Source organism: Drosophila ficusphila, unplaced genomic scaffold (assembly GCF_018152265.1).
Source record: "Drosophila ficusphila isolate 14025-0441.05 unplaced genomic scaffold, ASM1815226v1 contig_791, whole genome shotgun sequence".
Classification (NCBI taxonomy): domain Eukaryota; kingdom Metazoa; phylum Arthropoda; class Insecta; order Diptera; family Drosophilidae; genus Drosophila; species Drosophila ficusphila.
Genome location: NW_025064737.1, coordinates 6,763,348 through 6,782,992, shown reverse-complemented (window position 1 = coordinate 6,782,992; position 19,645 = coordinate 6,763,348). Strand labels below are relative to the sequence as shown.

At 40.4% G+C, this 19,645-nt stretch overlaps 2 protein-coding genes across 15 annotated transcripts in view; one reads left to right on the top strand and one right to left on the bottom strand.

The window, feature by feature from the left end:
- The window catches only part of LOC108101043 (dystrophin), a 145,651-nt gene that overhangs the window by 17,102 nt on the left and 108,904 nt on the right, over positions 1–19,645 (top strand). For 10 of the 14 annotated variants that reach the window (XR_001772030.2, XR_001772032.2, XR_001772031.2 and 7 more), the window contains 13 exons: positions 104–3,562; positions 3,618–3,932; positions 4,116–4,421; positions 4,496–4,998; positions 5,171–5,258; positions 7,404–8,444; positions 8,537–8,769; positions 9,105–9,266; positions 9,331–9,490; positions 11,575–11,670; positions 11,735–11,867; positions 18,204–18,367; positions 18,449–18,554. Coding sequence is in view for 7 of the 14 variants with exons in the window: in XM_017205222.2 (XP_017060711.1) it covers positions 104–3,562; positions 3,618–3,932; positions 4,116–4,421; positions 4,496–4,998; positions 5,171–5,258; positions 7,404–8,444; positions 8,537–8,769; positions 9,105–9,266; positions 9,331–9,490; positions 11,575–11,670; positions 11,735–11,867; positions 18,204–18,367; positions 18,449–18,554 (6,766 nt within the window). In the remaining 7 variants the exon portion in view is untranslated. The remainder of the gene's footprint in view (positions 1–103; positions 3,563–3,617; positions 3,933–4,115; positions 4,422–4,495; positions 4,999–5,170; positions 5,259–7,403; positions 8,445–8,536; positions 8,770–9,104; positions 9,267–9,330; positions 9,491–11,574; positions 11,671–11,734; positions 11,868–18,203; positions 18,368–18,448; positions 18,555–19,645) is intronic. The other 4 variants (XR_001772035.2, XR_001772036.2, XM_017205218.2 and 1 more) reach the window with 1 other exon arrangement.
- Positions 13,406–15,110, bottom strand: LOC108101045. Its single transcript, XM_017205223.2, has 2 exons — positions 14,556–15,110; positions 13,406–14,242 (listed from the first exon to the last, which is right to left on the bottom strand). Exons 1-2 carry the CDS (start codon positions 14,937–14,939, stop codon positions 13,559–13,561), a joined length of 1,068 nt encoding a protein of 355 aa, XP_017060712.1. The 5' UTR covers positions 14,940–15,110; the 3' UTR covers positions 13,406–13,558.

Sequence of the window (19,645 nt, the reverse complement as noted above, 5' to 3'; positions counted from 1 at the left end):
TTTAGCGTTTATGTATTTTTTTCGCCATATTTGATGACTGCAAGGGTATATAAGCTTCGGCTTGCCGAAGCTAGCTTCCTTTCTTGTTTTTTAATCCCTTTAGAAACCCGAAAAGGGTCGAATGCGAGTGCACCACATCAACAACCTGAACAAGGTGATCAACGTGATCCAGCAGCACGGCGTCAAACTGGTGAACATTTCCAGCGATGACATAGTGGGTGGAAATGCCAAGCTGACCCTGGGCCTCATCTGGCTGATAGCACTAGAGTTCAACGGGCAGCATCTAGTCAAGAGTCACTCGAGCAATGGAGTGGAGAAGTCCTTGCTGGCTTGGGCACGTCAGTACACGGAACCACATGGCCTGCAGCTCAATGATTTCTCCAGTTCGTGGTCCGATGGTCGAGCTTTCCTTGTGATCCTGGATGCCCATGTTGAGGAGCTCAATCTGCAGGTGTCCTTGCAGCAACATGCGTTGCAGAGACTTCACTTGGCCTTTGATTTGGCACACAGACATTTTAAAATCGAAAAGCTGCTGGATCCCGAGGATGTGCACACCCACAAGCCTGATAATAAGTCCATTCAGATGTATGTGATGTGTCTTTATCACGCCATGGAATCAATGAGGGCAAGGGAGCAGGATCAGGAGCAGGAACAGGATCAGGATCCAAGTAGGGTACCCTGCACCAGCATCACGGATTTGGATGAAGTGCCACTGGACAACGATCGTGCCAGTTTGGGACTCTATACTTCAGATAGTGCTGGCAGCATGGAGCAGAGATCATCGGGGGAACTAAAAACCCACTCCATGAGACCCCTGAGTACAGCTACCAATGCCAGCGTGGAAATCAGTGGCTACCAAACCGCTCTCGAGGCAGTTCTCACCCTCCTCCTGGAAGATGAACAGCTGCTCTCGCAGGATGTGCCCGATCCGCAGGATTTCCAAACAGCCAAGCTGCAGTTTCACGAAAACGAAAGCTTTATGCTGAAGCTTACCGAACACCAGGAGTACGTGGGAGAAGCTCTGGAGGAGGGAAGCAACCTCATTAACGAGTCCCAGAAGGCGGGAGCTGGCTTGAGTCAGGAGGACCAAAACGAAGTGAGGCAACAGATGGTGTTGCTGAACGAACGTTGGGAAACCTTAAGGCTTCGAGCTCTGGATGTCCAAGCGAAGATCCTAATGCGATTGGCTGAGTTTCAGAAGCAAAAACTGGAACAACTTAGGCAGTTTCTTACCAGCGTTGAGGATCGTATCTCCCACATGAGTGATATAGGACCAACTCTCGGCGAAGCGGAAAAGCAACTCCTCGAAGCTCGAAAACTTAAAGCGGACTTAAGTGAGCAACAGGAATTGGTGGATAGCCTTAGTAGTATGGTGGTTATTGTGAATGATACCTCTGGCAATTTTAATGATCTGGAAGATCGATTGAGTGCCTTGGGCGAGAGGTGGTCGCATGTCGTTAAGTGGAGCGATCTGCGAACCGAGAAACTGCAGCAGTATAAGTGTATCTCCAGATGGTTGGATGCCCGCGAGCAGGATCTCAAGTTGATGGAGAGCAGGGATGTCACGGATGTCGGCGGAATTACCCAGCGTATTAACGAGTTGAACTACTGTGCCAAGGATCTGTTGGAGCTGCAGAGATATCTGATAGATTTGCGACAAATGGTGGCTGCCACTCTACAAGACGGTGATGATAAAGGAGAGAGAGTTTTGATGCAATTGGAAAGCTACGAAGATCGCTTGGATGCACTGAAACAGATAGTTGAAGTGCAAACCCTTCGAATCGAAACTAAGGGCTTTAACTTTGGAAGAGATCGTGCCAGTTACGATGATAGTAGAGTGGTTCGACCCGAAGGTTGGGTGGATTACCAGATGATCATTCGTTTTGGGGAAGAAGATTCTCAGGAAGAAGATGAGGAACATGATTTGGCTAGCAAAAAGAGGAAGCTGAGGAATGCTGATAACTTCTATTCCCTCGAAAATCAGATCATGGAGCACTTTGGTTATGTTCAGGAAGTTGAGCAAAAGTTGCAGCAGTTGCAGAGACAAAGTCTGCGACAGCAGTGTGAATTACTCAAGGAACTTCAAGTGGAAAATAACCGAAAAAGTGGTACTTTACCCGAGCTGAAGAAACTCTACGAAGTCTGTGAGCTGGAGGATCCTTCGAGGAATCTTCTCCTGGAAGCAACACACATCAAGCAATTGGAGCAACGATATGCAACTTTGGCTCAAAAACTAACAAGCCAACAGAGTGAAAGCAACACGCTGTTGGCCAAGGAAAAGTATTACAACAGTCTGACTGGATTTAAATTAGTTCTGGCGGATTCTAGAGATTGGTATAAACAGCACGCTGGTTCTGCCAGTGGCAAAGAACTGGAACAGCGTTTAAGCCACATGGAATCCCTGGCTTCTGAGATTGCTGAGGCCAAATTAGCCACCGAAGAGCTGGATGATCAGTTGATAGAATGGAAGCAGGATTTCGGTTTATTTTACGACAGTTGGCATGACATGAAGCAGGCCCTTCAGGCGCTAATTCAACAGAGAGGCGGCGAGAGTCTTTCCAGGCAATTGAAACAGCTCCAAGATTTTGTGGCCAAAGTGTCCAATCAAAAGGTACGCGTTTCCAATCTGGAGGTCATGCAAAAGCAGCAGTATTTGCTTAACCAATTGCTAGACGAACTGGAGACCCTTCGACCAACTTATGATAATTTGCCAAAGCACCTGATTGGCGAGGAGCTGCAAACCACTTGGAACAGATTGCCTGAGCAGCTAAACGAGCGTGTGATTAAGCAAACCACAGCAATAGAAAATCTAAACCACTTTGCCGCTGAATACAACTCAATTATAGCCGTTTTGCGAAGTGCAGCAGACAGCAAGTTGAATGGAAGTGAAAGTGGCAGCAGTCAAGATCTGCGGAAACTGGAGATCGATGTGATAAGTGCTCGGAATTTCAGCGAGATCCTTATCAAGGAGGCGGAACCAGCTCAAAAGGAATCCCTACAAGCGCAGATTAGAGCCCTGAATACTTTGTACGATCAAGTGGAACAGGTTCATCGGGAGAAGAAGCTTCAGCAGACGGCGATCCAAAGCCAAATTGATCTCATCCAGCAGAGACTCAAGAAAACCGATCAATGGCTCACCGATTTGGAGAGCAATACACCCAAGTCGGGGATCAGTGATATTGGCAACTCAAATGAGTTATTCCAGAGCAAATGTCGCTTCCAAACTCTCAAGGAAACCTGCGAAAGGGAAACCACACAGTTCAGGGAACTCAACGAGCTGGGCGGGGAGTTGCTCCTCCAAATGGATGAGCTGCAGGACAAGGACAGGGAATCCCAGTATGGATCACTGGCCAAGCAGTTCACACGCATCAATGCCAGATGGACAGAGGTCACCGAGCTGGTTTATGCGAAGACAGCGCTACTCGAGCACATATCAACGCAGCTGGGGGAGTTCAAGAAGTTCATGGTTAGCGAGACGGGTTACCTCGACAAGTTGGAGAACAAGATACGCAACACGCCAGAGAATGCGGCAGACGCCGAGGAGATCATGGAGGAACTTGATGTTGGTTTATTTATTTATTGCATGTTTACTCCCATTAATGTTGTATTTTCTTCAGGATCTGGAGAATGTTCTGCGCTCGCATTCTGAGGAATGGCTGGAGAAGATTCAGGAAATTGGCAACGAGCTAATTGACAACGAATTCATGGCCAACTCCATGCGACGGGACATCGACGACATCGTCCAGCGGTGGACGCAGCTCCAGCAGCAGGCCAAGAAGCGCACTGAGCTGTTGGAGCAGAAGGTCAGCGAGGCGGAGCAGTCCGAGAAGTGCATCGTGCAGTTCGAGGCGTGGCTCACCCGCGTCGACGAGATCCTCAGCGAGTATCTGGAAAAAGATGTGACCATCGAGGATCTGCCGGAGGATTTCCAAGTAAGAGGATAAACAAGTTCCCAGATTTAAAAAATGTTTTCAATAATATTTGATGAGTTTCAAACCTAAAATAAGTTTAGTTCCAAAATTAAGAGTATAAGTTTACTTTAAAATAAACTTCGTAACTTGTTCTAAGATGTACAAATTTTTACATTTAACTATATTTTTTGCTTTTTGTAACAGCGTTTGGCTCGCGAATTTGTGGCCAACGAGAAAAACTTCAAGGAGATCACCGAACTTATTGACGAGCACACTAGAAACGGCAAGATTGGAGCAGCCAATCGCCTTCAGGAGCAGCTAAACTTGATGGAATTGAGGTTCAAGGCCTGTCAGGCAAAACTAAGCAAGTGCACAGCTCCCCAACCTGCATATGAATCGCGTTTGAACAGAGCCTATGGAGATCTTCGGAATGTGGAGCGATCTACTTTGGTTTTGGATGTGGCATCTGCAGGACCCAATACCGTACAAGCTCAGTATCAAAAGTGTCTTGTTAGTATATTGCTGAATTTTAATTAACATATAGAAGTTCCTCATTCTAATTTATATTCTCCTGCAATCCACAGCAAATTTATCGCACGCTATCGGAGATCAAGGCGGAAATCGAGAGCACGATCAAAACCGGTCGCAGGGTTTGTGAGGACAGGTACACGAAGTCCCCGAAGCAGCTGAGCCAGCGGATCGATGCATTGAAACATCTGTATAATGCCCTCGGCGAGAATGTGACCCAGTCAAAGGCGTTCCTCGAAAGTCTGCTCACATTAGCGAGGCAATTGGAAGATTGCTTCGATTCGGCAGATACTCTGATTCGACGCTTCGAGTCGCCGCAGGAGGTGCACGATAGGAACTCCATTCTCCTGGAGTTCGAGGATGTGCTGCGGAGGTGCGAGGACCACTACAACGAGTACAGCAAGTCCTGCGACCAAAGCTGCATGGTGGAGACCCGCCAAAGAATCGATGGGTTGAAGGCCACCTACCACAAGTTGACGAGTGCGGATATTATCAAGAGGCTTACGGAGATGAAAGCCACTCTGCAGAACCTGGACAACATTTCCCTGGAGACTCTTAAGTAGGTTTGAATGTTAGAAAAATCTAAAAGAGGGTTGGAATTGCAAAAAGAAAATGTGACAAAATAGTTTTCTATTGGTAACCTAGCTTAGCAATCTATTGAGCTCTCATGTGTTCAGGATACAGTAACCCTTAATCTATTTTTTCACCTACTAATTGCAATCTTTTTGCAGGGCAATGGAGCACGACCTGAAGGAGATAAATGTGCCCTCGAATCCGGAAATTGAGAAATTGCAGCAGCAAGTAATTGCAATTGTCGTGGTGAGTCGGAACAAGCAAACAAATCCTCTTAATTACGCAAAGCTCCCTCTTCCGCATTCCGAAGTCCTTCCACCTGTACATAATTATATGCTCAATCCTATCATTTTTTTCTCTGCTTGCTATCGGGCTCCAGTTCTTGCTTTTCATTCGTTTTGTGTGCTTATTTGCTTACCTCACATTTCGCTTTTACATCGGAGACGCCTCTCATCTCACTCATTCCCATTGACGTCGCCATTCTTTTCGGACACCTTTTGGCCTGGCTCAAAGTAAATGGAAATGGGTTTCCACTTCCCTGTGCCTTTACTCCTTCTGTTTCACATCATTGGTTCGACATCATTTGATTTATCGGAATGTACAGCTTGATTTAATGCGGAATGATTTAAAATTTAAATCGTAGTCAGCAAAGGAAAATGGGTTGGGAATTAGATTTCTAAAAATAAAGAGGGTTAAAATAAATTGGCTTAACTTATAACAATTTTGTCGCCATCGGGAAAAGTTTTGAACACGGCTGGTGCAAATTATATTTCGTTTCCAAAACTAAGTTTAAAATTTAACTAAAAAAGCGTCGAATCATATTTTATTGTTAGATATTTAGAGTTTAAATTTGATTTAACAACATCTCATATAAAATTTACTTAACAAATTAAATTGCGTACATCAACTTAACAGTACATCCATCAAATTAAAAATTGTTCTTCTGAAGTTATTTGACTATCAACAATTTATTAACTTGTCAAATATTCTTAAGGGGGGGGTAAGGTTTTAAAGGCCAAAAAAAGGGCCATGTTTGATTTTTTTTGCAGCGAAGTGAGTAAGTTTATTTTATTGAGCTTAATTACATGTTATTGTTTAACTTTTGAAGAGTATTAGAAAAAAAATTATTAAAAAATATTAAGAAATAAGCCTGTGGCGGTTAATCTTCCGAAGCGCCCAAAGAAAAAGTTGTTTTGCGGTGAACATCATAGGGCGTTAACGGATCATCTTAAAAATAAAATGTGATATGCGTTGTAAAGATAATGAATTTCCCGAGGTAATCAGGAAGAGTTTTTTTTAAATTTATTTTTTGTTCATTTTTGGGAGCACTTGAAAGTGAAAAGTGCGATTTTAGCTTAAAAAATCGCTGTTAATTTATTTTTTAAAAATAGAAAAAAATTAAAAATTAAAAAAAACTCTTCTTGATTACCTGCGTATTTATGTTGAGAATTTGTGTTAAAAATTTGAAAAGGATTGGTTCAGTAGATTTTGAGTTCTGATGTTCACCGACTTTCTAAATAGCGTCTTCGGCAAAATCGATTCAAAGTATTTTTATACGTGAAAATACGTCCAAATACGGTTGTTTAAAACGCTGTAACTCCGTTTGTTTGACTTTAATTGACTCAACATTTGTACACAATGTTCTCGACGTATTAGTCATTTAGAAAAAAATAAAAAAAAAAATGTAAAAAAAAAATTTTTAAAACCTTACCCCCCTCTAAATACTAAATGCCGATAAAATTTATAAAGTTTTTTTCCGTGATAAGCTGCTGCCACTTAAAAATCCGCTTCTATCTAATCGAATTTAATTTAACCCATTATTGATTTTAATTTGCCAATTTCATAAACCATCTCTCCACCAAAAGCTAATCCAGAACCAACAACATTTGCCAGTTTCGGTGAATGCCAACCATCAAATCTACCACATCACCCCAGTTAAAGAATAAACCATAACTATAAATATTAAATATAAAACCAGAAATCACCGTATCACTAGAGGGTCTAACTTTGGTGTCATTCTCACGCTTCCAATTTTTAATGTGTAGAGTTTTATACTTGATTCCCCCTCTAATTGTTGTTGTGGCGTTCGATTGTTGTTGTGGTTGTGGCTGCGTCAAATGTCCAAACCATCCCAAAAAAAACAACATAAAAACGTAATCCTTCCAATCCACCGCTCACCACCACCACCAAAAAAAAAAAAAGTAAAATATAAATCCACCAAAAAACCACCGCTCACCACCAACCAACGCTAATAAATGGCCACTGCTTTTTTAATGGAGACTAGTACCTAAATGTAAAAAAAACCCAAGTTTAAAGGCTTCCATGGGCTTACAGAAAAATCATTTCCATAGAGCTTTGTAATTTATACCAATCTATGCATTTATTGTGCAGGATGCTTTGAAATCGCGTTACAATGAAGCCACAACGCTTGCCGCGCGAAACTCGAATTCCCCGCAAAACGACGACACCGAAATAGTTGTTGTCAGCGATACGGTGCGTCAAAGGCGCGCCAGGACACCCCAGTCGGGTGAATCCCCCTCCCCCTCGTCCGCAAACACCAGTACCTCAGAGTCGCCGACAAAGGGCATGGAAAGTTCAACGGAGGCGGCTGGGGACCACGTTCTGCCGGATCTCCTGCCACCCCAAACATTCCGCCTGGCCGAGTCCAGTACACTGTTCTCACAGATTTCCCTTAATCCCGACAAAGTATCCAAAACTCCGCCTCCAAAACCGGCGAAAACCAAGCGAAAGGCCCCCACTTCGCCCGCCCAAGTTGTGGAGATAAAGGTGAAAAACATACAGAACGATAAAATGTCGGTGCAAAACATCGACTTGGAGCCACAGCAGGGCGAAATCGTGGACACTGTGAATATCCTGGAAAGTGTGGAGCCTTTCGTACCCGAATATGTGGAAACTGTGCAGATTGTGGATCTCTCAGAGGACTCCGATTCTTCGGTTAGAGTTGATAGCCAGGGAAAAGAGGTGCGACGATCGAAGAGCAAGCACTCCTTGAGCGATTCTCCACTCCCCAAAGTTTCGGATGATGAAGAAGATCCCGCGGAGGAGGATGTTCTGCGTCCCTCTTCTGGAAATACGAGCACTCCATTCTTGAGGGTTGAGAAACACCGAATCTCCTTCGATGAGAAACGCAAACGAGTCGCCAATGAGCGGGATATCCTACGTGATTCTGAAGAGGAGGAACCAAAAACTTCTGATTCTTCCCAAATCACGCAGGTTTCCAAACCGAAACGCTGGCGACAACTCCAGCCGGATTTGGAGGCTTTGGAACCCGAGTCACCCGGTCGCGATAGTTTCTATAGTCCCGACAAAGAATCCGGTTACGATGCCGAACCTCTCGTATTTTCCGACGATGAGGACATTCCGCGTTTCTCGCTGGAAATGACACCAACCTTTGACTCCGATAGTGATACGGTAATTTGGTTGTATACGTAGTGATATATTAGTTTACAGATTTAAAAAAGAATGATTCCTAAAATAAGTAATGTTTTTTACTATATCTACAGAGTCGCATTGAAACACCCTCGACCAAAAAACCCAACCCGTTCTTGAGCAAAGTACTTGACTCGATGCCTTCACCTGCTGATGACTCAAATGTAACACTCAAAAGTCCACTTAGTGAACAACAGCCCCAGAATCTGGATGATCGTGTCCGGGAGTTCGATAAGCAGGCCAAGCAAATGATCTACAAACTAAAACTTACCAAAGCCAAAATCGAACAGTGCCACGAAAGTGAAGCGTAAGTGTTTTAATTCATTGCATCTTATTTATAACGAATAAATTGTTATTAGTTATATATTATTAATATATATCAAGAAAGTTGCCAATTTAAAATAAAACGGAACAATACTTTAATTTTTATGAACCTTTGATATGTTCTTCAGGCGTTGATTGTTAATACAACCTTGAAAATTTCACACAAAGATGAGAGAAGCGGCAAATATTACGTCAGCTTTTTTCTATATTTCGTAATAAAAACGTATAATATAGCTTTCACAACAATATGACAAAAAAAAATTTGAAATTAAAATAATTTAAATAAGTATTCAATTTAATAATAATTTATATTGACAGGGAGGATCTCCGACTGTTAATAGCTCCCGATGCAGCCACCTTAATTTCCCAGGGAGACTCTTTGGTTCTGGAAACCCACGGAAAACAGGGTAGCATATCCCGCATGGTGATGCGCACTCAAATTATACTGCGAGAACAATTTCGGGAGGTCCAACAAGCCAAGTATGATCATTTTATTATATAAAGACCTATAAATTACTAAATTAATGTGATTGTTTTGCCATAGATCCAAGACCTCTGGAAACGGAGCTCCTGCTCCTCCGTTGGACAGCGTGAATATCGAGGAACTCGTCACCAAGGGACTGCGTCGCATCAATGTTCTGATTGAAAAAACTGTCGATCTGAAATCTAGCAGTGATCTTGAGAAACGTATGGAGGATATTAACGTAAGTACTCTGGCAACTGGCCAAAATTACCGTTGCCAACTTCTGGTCGGGGCCAAAATTGAAAGATTAATTACCTGTGCAAAACTACAATTAAATCATTTTTATTTAATCGTCGCAATTAGTCATTTACTTTGACGTTATTTTTAATGTTTCACGTCTATCGTCGATATTTGCCGCAAGTTAATTGCCCTCTTGAGAATTTCGATGCATACAGAAGCAGTGGCCACAATGGCTAAATGGGTCCATTAGAAGTCCCAAAAATAAACAAAACTGACACAGTTACACATCTGTGTGCAGTTGGGAGGGGAAATGTGGGGGATCCACAATTGATCATAGTATTTAGTGGGTCAAAAGAGAGAGATTCTAAGAGAATTTTCTCTCAAGCTGTTGCATTTAGTTGATGAAGCTGTCTGTTTTAAAGGGTTGGGCGATATGATGGTTGTCATGTTTTATTAAATTATGAATTTGTTTCTTCACAGTTTAATGATTTATGGAAACACGAAAAGTTTTAATGTAAAATGTCATTTTGAAAAGGAATTCCATTTATTTAAAGATTTCTGGGTTAATCGATTTGTACAAAAATTGTTTTTATTGTCGAGATATCTGATTTAATATCATTTTTTGGTTTATCGTTGGTTTTTATGGATTAACATAAAAAGTTTTAAGGTGCAAGTGGAAACTGTAAAATCAATGTATAAATCTGGAATATGTTTCTTTACCAAGCTTAAATGCAAAACAGTTTGTATAACTTTTTTTTGAGAAAGTTAAATTCAAAAGCTGACAGCAGTAAAAACGTAACTTTTTGCGCTTCGGGCTTTGCACCACATGATAAATTTAACGATTTCAACAAGTTCCATCCCTAGACATCAGAGTCATTAATCACTGCAATCATATGTTGTTTATTTTTATATTTTATTTATCCGTTTTTGGTTTGATTTTATGGCACCAGCGAGCATGGCGACAAACGCCACAGATTCTAAAAAAGCGAAAAATGAAATCAAAAATAGAAAACATTTTGTATTTTCTGAGCGGGGCAGAGGCTGAAAAAAAGAGAGCAACATTTTGGGGGAAAAAGTGGGGGAAAAGTGGGGAAAAACTAATTTCGAAGAGGGGCAAACATGTAAATTCCTCTCTTCGCCGGCGAAATGAGGTCTTTTGTTTTTATTTTCCTTCATTTTTGTTTGCACCACTTCAGTCGCGTACCGTCTCATTTGGACGGCGGTTGCAGAGCTTAAAAATCTTTTTTCTTTATATTTTGATGTGTGTACACATCTTTGTTGACCCGGTGATTGATTGTAAATTTGCGGAAAATTCTATTTGGCGCGAAGGGAAAATTCGGCCAAAAAACCGGACCATCAGCGTCAACTGCAACAGTTTGGCTCGCGCTTCATTGACGACCCGCAAATGCAATTTTGCTGGTTGACAAACGCCGTCACTGAGGTGGTAGGGTTATTCCGACCCGCTACTGCCACGCCCACCCACACGCCCTCTCCCAGCGCCCGCCTTCATTTGTTCTTTCCCGGAGAGAAAAGGTCCCTGCATGATTGCAGTTGAAATTGAATTCCAATCGCCGCTGGCACATCCTTTCCCAAGCGGTGGCCATTTTGTTCGACCGTGTATGTTTCTGTTCGGCTTCCGTTTCCGCTTGCATCCTGGCATTTTACCGTTCACCTTTCGCACCTCAAGAGTATCGAATGCATTTTATACCTGCTTTAGTATGTGTGTTCGTTTAACACTTAAAGGGAATTTCATTTTCGGTCGAGATTCAATTGAAATACATATGAAAATCTGTTCTTCTGTAAAACTTTAACTCCTGATCCTAAGCAAATATTTTCTATATCGATTTTAAGTGGTTCCAAATAAATAGAGATTGTTTTAAAACCAGATTAATTTTAAAATTGACTACCAATCTTTTAATTAAGTTCAACATGTATTCTCTTTAAGAATCATTACACAAGTAAACAAATGCTCCTTTAAAAGATTAAGTAATTTTAAAGTGTATAATCTCATAAGGTTTAGAGTTTCTTGTGGGCGTTATCTGGTTGATACAGATTGTTTAAAATATGTTTTCATTTTTATTGCAGGAACGGCACGACGATTTACAGGTGATTGTCAGCGCCATTGGCAAAAACGCTCAGATGCCGAAGGTCACGCCCCTCATGATGAACGAAATTGAAAAGGTTTGTCCACACCACACACTTTGCTTCTCCATTGAACTCTTCACAATGCCTTGCCCTTTCGCAGACGAAAAACAATTTGATAGCACATGCGGATTCCATTGAGCTCTCGTTGACGGAACTGAGAAATGGCCCCCGAATTTCCAATGGCAAGGAGCGCCCAGATGCATCCAGTGGCCCCGCCATCAGCTGTCGTCCGGGTAAGCTTGCCCACTCAATTGCTTCTAATAGTTTTTATTCTGGGCGCTCAGACAGATCGTATCCCGACCTAGGCCAATGGCTAACAATGTTCTTGTTGATTGCCAGCAAGTTAGATTGCCTTCAATTGTTTGGTTTACGCTCGAATTAACTGCTTAAATGTGGGCAAGCTGTCAAAGTTGTCGAGTGGACCAACTTAAGTTGTAAGGACTAATAGAGTGTGTTTATTCAAGTAAAAGTCAGCTTGTTGAATGCTTAGGAGTTTAAACATTTATTGAACAAATTAAAGGACAGTTACAATTTTATTTCAAATTATTCTTCACATTTTAATGCTGTAGTCCTGTAATTGAGTTAATGCAAAACTTTTCATTTGAAACGTTATTTAATTACAAAACATATTGTAGATTTCTGTGGATTGCCATTATTGGTTAGAGTGAGCAATGAATCGAATATGAATTTACGTTTTTTTTTTTCAATTAAAAATCAAATTAAAATTCTCGGGCTTTAGTGCTACACAAAAATGTTTCTATCATTGAAATCTAATAATCTTCCACATTCAGCTGCCGTTTCTATTTCGCTGGCAAATCATTTAAACATTAGCCAAACAAAAAAACTAAAGCGCGAATATCTGTAAAAGCAAAAACTCTTGAAACAGCACGTACAAGTTTTTATTTAGCTGCTCTGTAAATTTGAGTTTTGTTAGGGTTATAATTCTGTGCACTTTTATTTGAATCATGTATTGATTTACATTTTGAGGACGAAACTTCAACAAAAAACTGTTTCGTGTTCTGAAAAATCTGCTCTTAACATTTTGTGAAAAATCTCTCATACTTAATTAATGGGAAACACAAACTAATTATGTAGATATTCTTTTATTCCTGGAAAAAGATGAACCAGCGTCGAAATGTGCCATGTCAATAGCACTCTTGACATTTTATGTGAATGACACTTTACCTATTTTAATCAAAACTGTGCTATTTATTTAAATCATGTATTTATTTACATTTTGAGGTTCAATCTTAAAAAAAAACTGTTTCGGGTTCTGAAATCTCTCATCTTAAAAGATTGTGAATAATCTCTTGTACTTAATTAATGGGAAACATTATGTTGATATTCTTTCATTTCTGTACTTTTTATACTGCTTCCGTTCTTTGTTTATATTTTTATTTGAAAAAGGGCAACCAGCAACGAAATGTGCCATGTCAATGGCACTCTTGACATTTTATGTGAATGTTTTCGGTGTTGACTTACCCTTTGGGAAGTGGGAGGCTTTCCCCTGTGTTGTTGTCCCGGTTTCTTGTTTTCATAACAGATGCAGACATATGTTCTTCAGTATTTCGCATGCCAGCTAGAGGGCTTTCTTGTTTTGTAGCCCAAGTTGAAGAGTCTAGCGATTTGTATTGGAAAACTAACATTTTCTTTTACACTTATGTTGTAAACCTACGATCACTTAGTTCAGATAGTAAAAGACATTTGTTGCTGTATTATTTATATAGCCTAAACCTTCCAGTATTTATCTATGAAAAAGAAAGACATTGAGTTCAATTTTATAACATTTATAAGTTGACCAAAATTTTTATCAATACAATTTCCAAATGATCTTGAATTAATTTTCGCATCCCAAGGAAGTCTTACTGCTCTAGCTAGTTGAACTGTTGAAGGAAGAGGGTCTAGTTATCCTTCGGCAGCTCCACTAGCTAGTTAATGACACTCCCTTGGGATTATCGGGGCTGGCCGTTGCGCTTGGCTTGGAATGGGTCCTCGGATCCGTTACCGATACCCGATCAAAAGTTCGGGTCATAGTAACCTGATCGTGGGGGATCTTGATCAGACCCTGCGACTTCATGTACGTTTCGAGCTCCTCGTTGGCCTTCTTGGCAAGCTGCAGACTTTTGTCGACCACTTCGTGTTGCTGGGGTAAGGAGGCCATCATCACGTCGCTCATTTTCTTGGCATATTTCGTTATGGTGAATTCGCCTTTATTGAATAACCTTCGTCGTTCCGCGAAACTCATCTCAGGCTCCGGAGTTCCCGCACTGCCCGAACTTTCCAAAGCATTGTAGTCGATTTGAGTCAACCTCTTGCTGATCCTTTTGCTGACTAGCTCTCCTTCTGGGTTTTTCGGAGGAGGAATCCATTCCCTAACGACATCCGTCGCCAGAGCAACCCCCTTTTTGATCGGTTTTTGAGAAGTTTTGGGAGCACATAGGCTGTAATCCGACCGAAAGTTGTGCAGAGTGTTTATTTCGGTCAGCCTCTTGTTCAGCGAACTGGCATTTATTGCCATGCCCTTTTTGGGATGCGGGGTTCCGATGGAGAGCAATTGCTTTAAGTTATCCTTGGTTAGCGATGGTCGTTTGAAAACACTGACAGTCGGCTTTGAAAGAAAAACACATTAAGAACTTCATTATAAACTCAAAGCACTGGTATACCAAAAACCTGTTTTATCTTACTCCTTGAAAAAGGTAAAACAATTTAGAAACTGAATTAAAAAATACAAACACCACCATTTAAGCAGCAATACAATGTAATCTTATGTTGGCATGTTAACGCATTATAGCTTATTATTTGAAAAACGATCACCATTTCTTTTTCTCTTAATATTTTGAAAAAATCTTTATGGCTCTAAATGTAAAAGAAAACCTTGCAAAACCAAAATATAGTTTCTCTTTCTTTATTAAAAACATTACCTTTGATTTGTGGGTGACCTGTCGTTCACCATGGGAGTCCACTTCGCTGATACTGGGGCTTTCGTTCTTTTCCTTCTCGATAAAGCTGGAGAGCAGCGAGTGGTGTCTGCTCTCGAAATCACGACGCATTGTTAGGCGAGCCTTTAGCAAACTGGCATCCACGCCCTGATCGGCGCGAGGATATGGAGTCGATGACTTGTTGGTGGATCGCATTAGTCCATAGTCCCGAGTGGCGATGGGCAAAGGCGCCATGGGGGAGAACTTTAGCTTGCTCATTTTTTTAAATTGGCGTGAAAATACTTTCTTATTGGAACTACTTCTGTTCAATGAAGACTCCTCCAACGATCTCTTTACCTTTAGGGTCTTCTCTGGTAACTTGGGCATTACTTCCTGATTGATATTAGTGAACAAGGAACAAGTGTTTTTTATTTATTTTTTTTTCTTGTTCTGTGTGTTGTTCGTTAATTATTGTTTGTTTGTTTTTATGTGTAAGTCCCCACAAAACTGACAAATTTTAATAAGAGTATGGGATGGGTTAAATACTTTAATTTATAAAACCAAAATTTGCTAAGAATTAAAAAAATTAGGAGATAGAAAAGACCTTAACTTTTAAGCAATATTTGCTTAGCTTGACACAAGCTGTCTAACATAAACACATTTTTTAAGTCTTTTGGATTTCCGGCAGATGGCGCGCAGAAGAACATGTATTCGACATGTATAGTATGTAAAATACAGCCACAAAACACTTATTACTCATTTGAGAGAAAAAAACGTATTTAAAATATATTTTGAAGTTGAAAACAATTTAATTAAAATTAAAAAAAAATAGTCTGGGCAAATGTAACATAGAGGTTTTATTTTTTACACGAGTTTCCAAATGGGTTGGGGCTTCGGTATTTAGAACTCCCAAGCTTAACTCAAGTTTTTATTTTTCGTTCGTCCTGAACTTTTTCGTAGCTTTTCTTTTGGACCGTTTAATCAGCTGTTGGGCACAAACAAGGACACATTTGAAAATAAATCGTTCAGCGGTTAAGAAGCTAACAAGTCCCCAAAGTGGATGTAAAACCTTTTAAGCAATATCAATAATAATAATACATAATAAAATAATAAAATAATACAAATATATACATATTTGTCAAAAGTTGGAAAAAGTGGCCTTATTATATTTGTGAAACGTTAAATAAATGTTTAACCTCATGAAAATTGAAAAAGTTTTACGTATGATTTGAGTGCAAACTTAATAAATATAAAATTGCCTTAATGCAAAACTAATTAACTGAAGTCAACTATAAAACATGGAAAATGTGTATAAAATATAAACAATTAAATATAAGGTATGCTACTAAGCTACGAGATATACAAACAACAAACAAAACCCAACAAGGTCATCCATCACTTAAAATTAAAACTTTAAAGTGATTTTTTTCCGCCAAGATGTCACTTTGTTGTCTTAAAGTCTTTCTTGGACTTTCTCCAACACCAGGAAAAAAGGAAGACGCGGCTCTGTTGAGTGACAACTTAAAGGGAATTTGGGCAAGGAGACCAGAATTTTACGCTTTCTTTGGCTTTTAATGAATTATGACATTTTCCTGGTGGAGCCCGTTTGCTTTTAACGGTAGAAGTGGGCTCGTAGAAGAAGAAGAAAAATTGAGGGTCTGTTATCAGTGCTTTTCCTTTACTGTGTGTTTTATTATTTTTTTTTTGTTGTATTTTATAAGATATTTTCTACCATTTTGCACCTGTTCCGTGAATGCCACAACACAAAGCACTCGTCAAAGGAAAGGAGTGTGTGGATGCGAATGGAGCCTACCTGAAACATTCATCAGAATGAGTGAAAAGAAATTTTACACTTAACGTGTTCACTGCTACTTCACCGTGTTTTTTCCCCCACCATGTGTGGGGTTGTCAGCGGTGTTATTATTTCTTTCTGGTTTCCTTTTTTATTCCGTTCCAACAGAAAATAAATATACACTTTAAAAAATAAATGAAAAATGATAGGAAATTCATTACCCAACTAGCGTTCCTTATAAATTACACATACATATGTAATGCAACAAATACTTTATCATTTTGTAGTTCTGAGTTGAACAAAGCTTTACAAAAATTATTGGTACTTAATAAGTACCATATTCGAAAGAAAAATGTTAATCATTAATTTCAACATTTGCAATATTAAACAATTTTTTTTAGATTTTAAACATTAAAACTCTATTAACCACTTTTAACTTTCCATTTGAAGCGAAAGCGTTTAAAGTTTTTAAATGTTATGGGCTTTTTTGGTTATCAAGATTTTAGTTAGATTTTTCTGAGTGTATATATTTGCTTAACAGCTTCTTGTGTGCCTGTAACTCTCATTCATTCGGCCGCTCACTCACCCAAAATGCTTTCAGACGCCTCAACTTGACACGGACTGCGTTCCGTGTCCCATGTCCTGAAACCCGCTGGTGGCCAGCACGGGTTTAGCCGTCCTCCTTGGACTTGGCATTTGTCGCCCAAATCCCCTGTCCTTGTAGACCAGCCTAATCCGACGAGGGACACTGCGAAAACTACAAACCAAAACAGCAGGGGAAAAATCAACGTGTCCCTTTCTTTTTTCACTTTAGTTTGTTTTGGTTTTGTTTTCACGGATTATTGGCAAACTCAGGCCTGGAAAAACTTTCATAACTGTCAGAAGGACCTCCACTTCCTCCCACCTGCTCCTTTTGATTGTCTCCTTTTGCTTTCTTTGCTCTGCGCCTACTTAAGCTTCTCTTTACATTTTCCTTTCGACTCTTTTCACTCAAGTATTTCAAGTGTTTCCCCTTTGCTTTTTCAAGTTCTGAAAAATATTTGCACCATGGTTTGTTCTGAATGGGTCGCAATTGAAAATTGCCATTTAATAGAATAAAGCTAAGGGGAAGGGGAGAAAATAATGCTGGGAGAGCGAACTTTTGTGGGGGGGTTACAATGATATTATTTTTTATGCAACTCTTTTCGATCTCAGTTTATTGTTATGCGTTGCATTCTTTTTTACATCTGTTTTTACTAAAGGCTTGCAAATGTTTAAAAGAATATGGTGACACATTTTTAGAATTGCTTCTACAAATGCTAGTTTGTTATTACAGTGAAACTGTTACCAAAATCTTGTTGTTATTAAAATTTTTAAACGTTTTAGGTATACCAAAAACGGTTTAATAATTTTTAACCATTTTCTATATATTTTTTTTTTGGTTTTTTCATTTTTCTCAACTCTTACCACTGTGCATACACAACCAAGACTCTTGAAACTTTTGCTTCATTGAAATAGTTTTTCATTTACTTGCCTTTTGCTGAAATGTGCAACAAAGCAGAGGAGTGAGAAGAAACACCGGAAAGAAAGTCAGAAAAATAGATAAGTGAAAGGGGGGAAGGGGAGACTGAGAAATCTAGAATTCAATATGCAGCTACAGTGACCCCAATAAGTTGTCCACCAAGCAGTGGTCAGTCGGGAAGTGAAAACCGCAGCTGGTGCCGTTTAATGAGTAGCCCATCATCGGCAGGGACACACAATCCTGTGGATGTGAATTGTGGGTAAAAGGACACGCTAATTAGCTGGAAGTTTCTACACCACACTCCCCGCTTTTCCTTTTAAACCCATTTCAATTTGTCCCATTTTTTTTCCTTTCGCAGAATACAATAACGAGCCAAGCGGGACTGGAGCGTTGGCCGGCAGCTTCGATAAGTCGGTGCTGCAAATTTCCGACTGGCTGACTTGGGAACAAAACATGATCAAGATACAGAGCGTCCTCGTCGACGATGGCGATGCAGTGCGACTGGCCATCGAGAAGCAGGAGGTGCGCTGCATAAAACACACCCATCCTTTTCCACACCCACATTCGCATTCACTTTACTCATATCTTTCCCTCTGTTCACAGAAAGTTCTGCGTGAATTGAAAATGAAAAAGCCGCAGCTCAACGAGTTGGTTCATACGGCGGAAGTGCTCAAAGGCGACATCAAACGGCAGCAGTTGCAGGAGAAAGGTGAGTCCTTCGGTAAACTATGGGGTGCATATTATGTTGGGTTTCTTGGGATTCATACTGTGATTAGTTTAAATGGATTTAAAAATATTCATCTGAATTTACTGATTACATTTATGCCACAATTTGATTTACATTACAAAAGGTTTTCCTTATTTTGAATTCACTACAGTTTCTTGTGTTTGTAATCGAAATCTGGTTTGTAAAATGTAATATTGTTCGAATAGGCAATTAGCAAGTATTAATTAATATCCTGATTGATATTGATAAAGCCTAAGCTAAATTGATTTCAATCTTCTCCATTCGCAAGCGTATTTTCGAGTCTCAATTAATTTCGGAACGAATATGTGCAAATTGGCTGGCATATGGAAATTTCATTAGGCCTTGTTAGCCGTTCTCTGCCTGCCCGCCGCACGGGGATTGCAGATTGCTGATGGCTGTGGAACACGGTTCCATTTCCTTTCCCCAATCCCCCAAACCCAGAAATCACTTCGGTGCAAACAAATTTCCGCCGGGCGAGACAAAATGCATGCAAAGATATAAGGGCGCAATGGAAAAGCAGGAAGCGAGGAAAGCGGGAAGAGGGGAAGCGAGACATATGAGTTTTGTACTGAAAACAGCAACAGACACCAATGGATGGCCACTTAAAATTGCTAACTCAGTCGGAGGGGGAAGGAGGGAAATGTTTTCGAAGGGGCAGCGGGGAAAGGTTGCAATGTGGTTAGAAAGGGACTGTCAACATTTGCATAACGGGGCCGTGAACCTCGAAAGCCGGCGTTCCAATTCAAAAACTCCTCTTTAAATTGTCTGCCTTGAAACAATGTCACACACAAACACACACACACATACACCCGCATTGAAGTACTCACACACAAGCACCGGAGAAATGCAAAGACGATGGACAAAAGAGAGAGAAAAAGAGCGGACCGCGTGCTTGTTAAACAAATGATTGCATACTTTCAGGTCGTGGTGAGTTCTGCAGTTTGAGAGCCACTGTACTCACTTTAATATGAAAGTTGAGCAGGCGGCGCATGCAACATTTATTCCAGTTGACATTTTATTGACAAGCGGGGAAGCCGGCTGGTAAAAATGGA